At 45.3% G+C, this 11,376-nt stretch overlaps 1 protein-coding gene across 2 annotated transcripts in view; it reads right to left on the minus strand.

Annotated features, from left to right (window-relative positions):
• Positions 1–8,404, minus strand: part of LOC139568072 (A-type potassium channel modulatory protein KCNIP2-like) — a 35,548-nt gene extending 27,144 nt beyond the window's left edge. Inside the window, exon 1 of one of the 2 annotated variants that reach the window (XM_071389770.1) lies at positions 7,771–8,404. In XM_071389770.1, the coding sequence (XP_071245871.1) occupies positions 7,771–7,843 (73 nt within the window). In that variant the 5' untranslated portion in view covers positions 7,844–8,404. The remainder of the gene's footprint in view (positions 1–7,770) is intronic. The other variant, XM_071389768.1, reaches the window with a different exon arrangement.
• Between the last annotated feature and the right edge of the window lie 2,972 nt (positions 8,405–11,376).

Below are 11,376 nucleotides of genomic sequence, written 5' to 3' on the forward strand. Positions count from 1 at the left end.
ACAAGGATCATTTTGCTATTTGATTTTGAATTTTAAGGCCCCTTGAAGTATTAAAAAAATATATGAAAAAATGATTTTATGAAAACATTTATTTGGCCTTACTGCTATTAGCTCATACAAACTTATTGAATAACAGATTCACTACATGGAATAACAGATAGTCCCCCCCAAACAATCTAAAGGAAGTTTATTCTGAAGTGTCAGTCCTATATCTGAGAAATCAGGAAACAAACATTTTTTTATATATATATTGTTTTACACGTATTTAACCCCTTATTTTGGGCACTAAACAGTCTCCATATATGGGGGGCGGTGTTGCAATCTACTGCAAAGATTGCCTGCAGAGTTCTGTTTTACTATCCAGGTCTGTTCCCAAACAATTTGAACTTCTACTTTTAAATCCACCTCTCTAAAAACAAGTCTCTCACCGTTGTCGCCTGCTATAGACCACCCTCTGCCCCCAGCTGTGCTCTGGACACCATATGTGAACTGATTGCCCCCCATCTATCTTCAGAGCTTGTGCTGCTAGGCGACCTAAATTGGAACATGCTTAACACCCCAGCCATCCTACAATCTAAGCTTGATGCCCTCAATCTCACACAAATCATCAATGAACCTACCAGGTACCACCCCAATTCCGTAAACACGGGTACCCTCATAGATATCATCCTAACCAACTTGCCCTCCAAATACACCTCTGCTGTTTTCAACCAAGATCTCAGCGATCACTGCCTCATTGCCTGCATCCGTAATGGGTCAGCGGTCAAACGACCTCCACTCATCACTGTCAAACGCTCCCTGAAACACTTCAGCGAGCAGGCCTTTCTAATCGACCTGGCCGAGGTATCCTGGAAGGATATTGATCTCATCCCGTCAGTAGAGGATGCCTGGATATTTTTTTTAAATGCCTTCCTCACCATCTTGAATAAGCATGCCCCATTCAAGAAATTTAGAACCAGGAACAGATATAGCCCTTGGTTCTCTCCTGACCTGACTGCCCTTAACCAACAGAAAAACATCCTATGGCGTTCTGCATTAGCATCAAACAGCCCCCGTGATATGCAACTTTTCAGGGAAGCTAGAAACCAATATACACAGGCAGTTAGAAAAGCCAAGGCTAGCTTTATCAAGCAGAAATTAGCTTCCTGCAACACAAACTCAAAAAAGTTCTGGGACACTGTTATGTCCATGGAGAATAAGAACACCTCCTCCCAGCTTCCAACTGCACTGAAGATAGGAAACATTGTCACCACCGACAAATCCACTATAATTGAGAATTTCAATAAGCATTTTTCTACGGCTGGCCATGCTTTCCACCTGGCTACCCCTACCCCGGTCAACAGCACTGCCCTCCCCTCTGCTACTCGCCCAAGCCTTCCCCAATTCTCTTTCTCCCAAATACAGTCAGCTGATGTTCTGAAAGAGCTGCAAAATCTGGACCCTTACAAATCAGCCGGGCTAGATAATCTGGACCCTTTCTTTCTAAAACTATCTGCTGAAATTGTTGCCACCCCTATTACTAGCCTTTTCAACCTCTCTTTCGTGTCATCTGAAAGCAGCTGCGGTTATCCCCCTCTTCAAAGGGGGGGACACTCTTGACCCTAACAGCTACAGACCTATATCTATCCTACCCTGCCTTTCTAAGGTCTTCGAAAGCCAAGTCAACAAACAGATTACCGACCATTTCGAATCCCACCATACCTTCTCCGCTATGCAATCTGGTTTCAGAGCTGGTCATGGGTGCACCTCAGCCACGCTCAGGTCATAAACGATATCTTAACCGCCATCGATAGGAAACAATACTGTGCAGCCGTATTCATTGACCTGGCCAAGGCTTTTGACTCTGTCAATCACCACATCCTCATCGGCAGACTCGACAGCCTTGGTTTCTCTAATGATTGCCTCGCCTGGTTCACCAACTACTTCTCTGATCGAGTTCAGTGTGTCAAATCGGAGGGTCTGTTGTCCGGGCCTCTGGCAGTCTCTATGGGGGTGCCACAGGGTTCAATTCTTGGACCGACTCTCTTCTCTGTATACATCAATGATGTCGCTCTTGCTGCTGGTGATTCTCTGATCCACCTCTACGCAGACGACACTATTCTGTATACTTCTGGCCCTTCTTTTGACACTGTGTTAACAACCCTCCAGGCGAGCTTCAATGCCATACAACTCTCCTTCCGTGGCCTCCAATTGCTCTTAAATACAAGTAAAATTAAATGCATGCTCTTCAACCGATCGCTGCCTGCACCTGCCCGCCTGTCCAACATCACTACTCTGGACGGCTCTGACTTAGAATATGTGGACAACTACAAATACCTAGGTGTCTGGTTAGACTGTAAACTCTCCTTCCAGACTCACATCAAACATCTCCAATCCAAAGTTAAATCTAGAATTGGCTTCCTATTCCGCAACAAAGCATCCTTCACTCATGCTGCCAAACATACCCTTGTAAAACTGACCATCCTACCAATCCTCGACTTCGGTGATGTCATTTACAAAATAGCCTCCAAAACCCTACTCAATAAATTGGATGCAGTCTATCACAGTGCCATCCGTTTTGTCACCAAAGCCCCATATACTACCCACCACTGCGACCTGTACACTCTCGTTGGCTGGCCCTCGCTTCCTACTCGTCGCCAAACCCACTGGCTCCAGGTCATCTACAAGACCCTGCTAGGTAAAGTCCCCCCTTATCTCAGCTCGCTGGTCACCATAGCAGCACCTACCTGTAGCACGCGCTCCAGCAGGTATATCTCTCTCATCACCCCCAAAACCAATTCTTCCTTTGGCCGCCTCTCCTTCCAGTTCTCTGCTGCCAATGACTGGAACGAACTACAAAAATCTCTGAAACTGGAAACACTTATCTCCCTCACTAGCTTTAAGCACCAGCTGTCAGAGCAGCTCATAGATTACTGCACCTGTACATAGCCCATCTATAATTTAGCCCAAACAACTACCTCTTTACCTACTGTATTTATTTTGCTCCTTTGCACCCCATTATTTCTATCTCTACTTTACACTTTCTTCCACTGCAAACCAACCATTCCAGTGTTTTTTTCTTATTTTTTACTTGCTATATTGTATTTACTTCGCCACCATGGCCTTTTTTATATTTCTATTTATTTATATATATATTTTGTTTGCCTTCACCTCCCTTATCTCACCTCACTTGCTCACATTGTATATAGACTTATTTTTCACTGTATTATTGACTGTATGTTTGTTTTACTCCATCTGTAACTATGTGTTGTTGTATGTGTCGAACTGCTTTGCTTTATCTTGGCCAGGTCGCAATTGTAAATGAGAACGTGTTCTCAATTTGCCTACCTGGTTAAATAAAGGTGAAATAAAAAAATATATATATATATACTTCCAGAATGATTTTCAACTGGTACTGGGGGACCAACCAACATATGTGTTAGTGAGAATCTCACCTTAACACAGAGGGGTTATAGTAGTGTGTAGTCCAAACTGGACACGACAGACAGAAGTCGGCTGTACCAACTTCAGACGAGTCCCAAAACGCTAGTCGAGGTCGTAGAGCAAAACGAAGAACACCATCATGTTCATGAGAGTCTCATCTTTCCACCGAGGGGTTTGTAGGCCAAACCGTTCAAACGATTTTGCGAGAAGACCATTTTTCGAGATGTCTCATGGTCTGACAAACACTGTTCTAGCTCTGTCACAGCCGATGTGGAAGTATTACATCGGTGGATTGAGACGCAGCCGATGTGGAAGTGTTACATCGGTGGATTGAGACGCAGCCGATGTGGAAGTGTTACATCGGTGGATGCGGTGGATTGAGACGCAGCTGATGTGGAAGTTTTACATCGGTGGATGCGGTGGATTGAGACGCAGCCGATGTGGAAGTGTTACATCGGTGGATACGGTGGATTGAGACGCAGCCGATGTGGAAGTGTTACATCGGTGGATACGGTGGATTGAGACGCAGCCGATGTGGAAGTGTTACATCGGTGGATGCGGTGGATTGACACGCAGCCGATGTGGAAGTGTTACATCGGTGGATGCGGTGGATTGAGACGCAGCCCAATGCAAAAAGATCTCTAGCTTAAACTGACAGATTGTATTAGATTTCTGCGTGGGAGCGGACATCGACTCTGGGGGGTTAAAACTAAAATATCACTGGGTTGGAACTTGTAACCTTCTGAACCAGAGGCAGATACTTACGGCCTTCCACCACCACGTCCACATCACCCAGCTAAACCCAAACCTACTGGAAGGTAACAGCGCTCACTCTGGCCCCTAGTGGATCGTTTCCACGTCAGCGTGTGTGTGTGTGTGTGTGTGTGTGTGTGTGTGTGTGTGTGTGTGTGTGTGTGTGTGTGTGTGTGTGTGTGTGTGTGTGTGTGTGTGTGTGTGTGTGTGTGTGTGTGTGTGTGTGTGTGTGTGTGTGTGTGTGTGTGTTGTTTTTGGTTTTACTATCCAAGTGGTGACATTTCCCCCGGTTTGCACAAGGTAAAAGGCTATTTTAGGCTGAGCGGTAAGGTTTAGGGTTGGGATTACAGCTAAGGTTAGGGTTAGAATTAGGGTTAGGAATGGGGTTAGGGACAATGGGATTTTGAATGGAAATCAGTTGTTTGGTCCCCACAAGGATAATAAAACAAACATGTTCTCATGATGATCTCTTTATAATCGCTTTTTTATTGTTATGTTATTATGCACCTGAAGTTATTGATAAGTGATGCAAGACACAAGAAGTGGATGGAGGAACACACACAAGAGGTGGATGGAGGAACACACACAAGAGGTGGATGGAGGAACACACACAAGAGGTGGATGGAGGAACACACACAAGAGGTGGATGGAGGAACACACACAAGAGGTGGATGGAGGAACACCGTGTATGTAGCATGATATTCAGTCATCCATCTCTCAGTCATCTATTCAACCATCCATCTTTCAGTCATCTATTCAACCATCCATCTTTCAGTCATCTATTCAACTATCCATCTTTCAGTCATCTATTCAACCATCCATCTTTCAGTCATCTATTCAATCATCCATCTTTCAGTCATCTATTCAACCATCCATCTTTCAGTCATCTATTCAACCATCCATCTTTCAGTCATTTATTCAACCATCCATCTTTCAGTCATCTATTCAATCATCCATCTTTCAGTCATCTATTCAATCATCCATCTTTCAGTCATCTATTCAATCATCCATCTTTCAGTCATCTATTCAACCATCCATCTTTCAGTCATCTATTCAACCATCCATCTTTCAGTCATCTATTCAACCATCCATATTTCAGTAATCTATTCAACCATCCATCTTTCACTCATCTATTCAACCATCCATCTTTCAGTCATCTATTCAACCATCCATCTTTCACTCATCTATTCAACCATCCATCTTTCACTCATCTATTCAACCATCCATCTTTCAGTCATCTATTCAACCATCCATCTTTCACTCATCTATTCAACCATCCATCTCTCACTCATCTATTCAACCATCCATCTCTCAGTCATCTATTCAACCATCCATCTTTCACTCATCTATTCAACCATCCATCTTTCAGTCATCTATTCAACCATCCATCTTTCACTCATCTATTCAACCATCCATCTTAAGATGGCTAGGTGAGACGGCCACAGATCACAGTCAAATACACATTCCTTTCCAGCTAAACAAATATAGCTTTTGGGGAAAAAAGAACATCTACATAAAATCTATTAATAAAAGATCTGGAACAGTAACTTTGTACACATGAAGGTACCATAACCCTTTCTGATGGAAAAACACAAATGTGAAAAACTGCTGGATAAAAAGCTGGAAATAAACGCTTCTTCTTCTCTCGTCCAACTCATTATGGAACTGTCATGCCAAACATGAGCACAAACTGATCTGGGACCAGATCTATCACCATATCAAAATCTACCGTCTAACACTCTGCCTGAGTCCCAAATGACAGCCTGTTCCCTACATAGTGCACTACTTTTGACCAGAGCCCTATGCACTCAAGAGGGATCCATTTGGGATGCACTCGCTGTCTAACACTCCTGTAAATGATCAAATAACGATTGTGTTATCAGAGCTTTTTGTAGAATGAGAATTGCAGTATTTCGGGAGCTGTTTGACAATCTTGTCAGAGAGAACAAAAGACTGGAGTTATCGGAGCAGACAACACACACACACACACACACACACACACACACACACACACACACACACACACACACACACACACACACACACACACACACACACACACACACACACACAGAGACACAGAGCATTAAATAGAAAAATGAATATGAGTCTGTCTGCAACCAAACATTGGCTGATCCCTCCTTGTCTCAAATGACACTTTTATCTTCCCAGGCTGAGCCTCCAAATGGCACCCTATTCCCTACATAAAGCACTACTTTGACCCAAACGTAGTGCACTATATAGGGAATAGGGTGCCATTTGGGATGCAACCCCAGTCAAGGGAAGAACACTAAAACAACAGTTGGGAGGTGGATCATTGTTGCTAACAGACTGACAGGCACCTCAAATTGTGAGATTTGATGGACAAACGTGTCTGTCATTGGATCACACTCATAGGGAGCCAAGGGCTATGTGACAATATTCTCTTGGCTTAACTAGCTTCCTTTCCTCATCTCCTTTCCTTAAAATGTCCCCTAATAGGTGAGAGGGATGGTTGAGTTCGAAACATACCACTTCCACCAACACAACAAAGAGGGAGGACGAAAGGAAGGACATCAAGGAAGAAAGGAAGGACATCAAGGAAGGAAGGAAGGAAGGAAGGAACAACCAATCCCACCTCTCTCCCATTCAAACAGACCAAACTCCAAGCACAACAAGGACCATAGAAATGGAATGGATGATATGTCTATGTTCAGGACCATGGAGAGCGCCACGTGACTAGGCTTGTTTCAGCGCCTGACCTAGTCCTCAGCCTGGAGCATGGATACATTGCCGGAAGCAAACCGCATGTCTCGAGTGAATACCTGTCTACATGTTTTCACCTCTCTCAATATATTTGACTATAAATGGAGGAGAGGAGATGAGGAGAGACGGAGCTACCTTAGACTATTGAGATGCAGCCCTCGTCCGCTAACCAACAACAGACTGTCCATCATTCGTCAGAAACAACACCCTAAAATCAACAGTGATTAGACGCCTCATTCATTCATTTTCCGCTCGTGCCATTATCCCAGGGCGCCCTTAACAGTGACCTTGGTCGGTTGCCCGTGGCGCGAGAGCCGGCAGAATTTATGACTAGGCAGGGAAATTATCCATATCGGTGGATCCCATTTCTCCCATTGCTCGTCAAACTACCGCGCGGGGTCCGGGATGGATCGGACGGTTAAACCGCCGCTGCTGACTCATCAAATCAGGTCACGCTGCGCGCGTTGTGTCATTTAATTAAAAACCCCGCTACGGGGAAAGAAGTTTATTACTGGCCGATCTGTCCGATTATTTCAGTTTGAAACACATCTGATTGTCCTCCACTTTGCTTTGTGCGTCCAGCACCGTTTCCACGCTGTTAGGCTACCAAATAAGAGGTTGATTTCAGTCATTGATGGGCCACCAAATGAAGCACATAATTTACATCATGATTATTATTATTATTATTATTATAAGGACGTCATATCCAGAGACCAAAGAAGATAGCCTACCAAAAGCCAGGTCAGCAAACTAACAAAACCAACATACTTCAACTAGTATACATTTTCACATTTTTCATCCATTGCAATTATTAATCCAAAACGAAAATGAAAAGTATTATTTACTTACCTGTGAGCGGATCATAAGACCCGTCTAGTTCCCGGGAGTCAGAAAAGCTCTGATCCCGACTTTTCTCCTTCATGTTCGGGAGAAGTGCTTACCAAACCCCTGGTGAAATATCCCTCTCGCTCTCCTTCTCCCTTGGTTCCAGGATTAATCACTCCGGTTCATTCCAGCTACATTTCACACATTATTCAAAGGTAAAAGGGAAAATAACCAAATTCTCTTAAAAAAAACACTGAATCAAATATTTGTCGTAGTTTTCCTTTCCCGTTCGACAGAAGAACACCAACTTCGGCGACAGTGAACAGTCAACTGCTCTCGAAGCTCGCACGTCCTCACGCTGCGCACCCCGGTCTACATGTAAACAACCTCGCACCGAGCCAGTTAGACAACTAGCTTCACAGCACAGTCTACAGCTTACCCACAAAACTTCAATTAAACCTCTAAATAATACAGATGGTTACTTTATAGGATACATAATAATGACATTCTGTTGGTTGAAGTCGTCAACTCTTGTTGTAATTCCGTTGGTTCCTGACATTTGTTTCGTATATCGACTGAGGATAAAAGAGAGAAATTAGCAGTTGACCTCAGATGTCTTTGAGAAAAACCCACTCAGCTCAACGGCTGTAGACAATGGACTGCATCTGACGGTGAGAATCACCCCGCAGAGACAGAGCGTGGCTCCCAAGTGGAATCCTATTCCCTGTATACTGCCAGCGGTGGAAAAGTACCCAACTGTCATACTTGAGTAAAAGTAGATTCCTTAATAGAAAATGACTCAAGTAAAAGTGAAAGTCACCCAGTAAAATACTACTAGAGTAAAAGTATTTGGTTTTAAATATGCTTTAAATATACTCAAACTCCTTATATGAAGCAAACCAGACAATTTAATTATGGATACCCAGGGGCGCCCTCCAACACTCAGACATCATTTACAAACAAAGCATTTGTGTTTAGTGAGTCCTCCAGATCAGAGGCAGTAGGGATGATCAGGGATGTTCTCTGTTTAGTGAGTCCGCCAGATCAGAGGCAGTAGGGATGATCAGGGATGTTCTCTGTTTAGTGAGTCCGCCAGATCAGAGGCAGTAGTGGTGATCAGGGATGTTCTCTGTTTAGTGAGTCCGCCAGATCAGAGGCAGTAGTGGTGATCAGGGATGTTCTCTGTTTAGTGAGTCCGCCAGATCAGAGGCAGTAGGGATGATCAGGGATGTTCTCTGTTTAGTGAGTCCGCCAGATCAGAGGCAGTAGTGGTGATCAGGGATGTTCTCTGTTTAGTGAGTCCGCCAGATCAGAGGCAGTAGTGGTGATCAGGGATGTTCTCTGTTTAGTGAGTCCTCCAGATCAGAGGCAGTAGTGGTGATCAGGGATGTTCTCTGTTTAGTGAGTCCTCCAGATCAGAGGCAGTAGGGATGATCAGGGATGTTCTCTGTTTAGTGAGTCCGCCAGATAAGAGGCAGTAGGGATGATCAGGGATGTTCTCTGTTTAGTGAGTCCTCCAGATCAGAGGGAGTAGGGATGATCAGGGATGTTCTCTGTTTAGTGAGTCCTCCAGATCAGAGGGAGTAGGGATGATCAGGGATGTTCTCTGTTTAGTGAGTCCTCCAGATCAGAGGCAGTAGGGATGATCAGGGATGTTCTCTGTTTAGTGAGTCCGCCAGATCAGAGGCAGGAGGGATGATCAGGGATGTTCTCTGTTTAGTGAGTCCTCCAGATTAGAGGCAGTAGGGATGTTCTCTGTTTAGTGAGTACTCCAGATCAGAGGCAGTAGGGATGATCAGGGATGTTCTCTGTTTAGTGAGTCCTCCAGATTAGAGGCAGTAGGGATGTTCTCTGTTTAGTGAGTACTCCAGATCAGAGGCAGTAGGGATGATCAGGGATGTTCTCTGTTTAGTGAGTCCGCCAGATCAGAGGCAGTAGGGATGATCAGGGATGTTCTCTGTTTAGTGAGTCCGCCAGATCAGAGGCAGTAGTGGTGATCAGGGATGTTCTCTGTTTAGTGAGTCCGCCAGCTCAGAGGCAGTAGTGGTGATCAGGGATGTTCTCTGTTTAGTGAGTCCGCCAGATCAGAGGCAGTAGTGGTGATCAGGGATGTTCTCTGTTTAGTGAGTCCGCCAGATCAGAGGCAGTAGGGATGATCAGGGATGTTCTCTGTTCAGTGAGTCCGCCAGATCAGAGGCAGTCAAGGAGATGATCAGGGATGCTCTCTCTGTGTTTAGTGAGTCCGCCAGATCAGAGGCAGTCAGTGGTGATCAGGGATGTTCTCTGTTTAGTGAGTCCGCCAGATCAGAGGGAGTAGGGATGATCAGGGATGTTCTCTGTTTAGTGAGTCCGCCAGATCAGAGGCAGGAGGGATGGTCAGGGATGTTCTCTGTTTAGTGAGTCCTCCAGATCAGAGGCAGTAGGGATGATCAGGGATGTTCTCTGTTTAGTGAGTCCGCCAGATCAGAGGTAGTAGGGATGATCAGGGATGTTCTCTGTTTAGTGAGTCCTCCAGATCAGAGGCAGTAGGGATGATCAGGGATGTTCTCTGTTTAGTGAGTCCGCCAGATCAGGAGGCAGTCAGGGATGGTCAGGGATGTTCTCTGGATTAGTGAGTCCGCCAGATCAGAGGCAGTAGTGGTGATCAGGGATGTTCTCTGTTTAGTGGAGTGCCGCCAGGATGCTAGGAGAAGGGGCAGTGAGGGATGGGTCAGGGATGTTCTCTGTTTAGTGAGTCCGCCAGATCAGAGGGAGTAGGGATGATCAGGGATGTTCTCTGTTTAGTGAGTCCGCCAGATCAGAAGGCAGTACAGGGATGCTGATCAGGGATGTTCTCTGTTTAGTGCAGTCCTCCAGATCAGAGGGAGTAGGGATGATCAGGGATGTTCTCTGTCCAGTGAGTGTTCCTCCAGATCAGAGGGAGTAGGGATGATCAGGGATGTTCTCTGTTTAGTGAGTCCTCCAGATCAGAGGCAGTAGGGATGATCAGGGATGTTCTCTGTTTAGTGAGTCCGCCAGATCAGAGGCAAGTCAGGTGGTGATCAGGGATGTTCTCTGTTTTAAGTGAGTCCGCCAGATCAGAGGCAGTAGTGGTGATCAGGGATGTTCTCTGTTTAGTGAGTCCGCCAGGATCAGAGGCAGTAGTGGTGATCAGGGATGTTCTCTGTTTAGTGAGTCCGCCAGATCAGAGGCAGTAGGGATGATCAGGGATGTTCTCTGTTTAGTGAGTCCGCCAGATCAGAGGCAGTAGTGGTGATCAGGGATGTTCTCTGTTTAGTGAGTCCGCCAGATCAGAGGCAGTAGTGGTGATCAGGGATGTTCTCTGTTTAGTGAGTCCTCCAGATCAGAGGCAGTAGGGATGATCAGGGATGTTCTCTGTTTAGTGAGTCCGCCAGATCAGAGGCAGTAGGGATGATCAGGGATGTTCTCTGTTTAGTGAGTCCGCCAGATCAGAGGCAGTAGGGATGATCAGGGATGTTCTCTGTTTAGTGAGTCCGCCAGATCAGAGGCAGTAGGGATGATCAGGGATGTTCTCTGTTTAGTGAGTCCGCCAGATCAGAGGCAGTAGTGGTGATCAGGGATGTTCTCTGTTTAGTGAGTCCGCCAGATCAGAGGCAGTAGGGATGATCA

This window comes from Salvelinus alpinus, chromosome 2, assembly GCF_045679555.1.
Source record: "Salvelinus alpinus chromosome 2, SLU_Salpinus.1, whole genome shotgun sequence".
Lineage (NCBI taxonomy): Eukaryota > Metazoa > Chordata > Actinopteri > Salmoniformes > Salmonidae > Salvelinus > Salvelinus alpinus.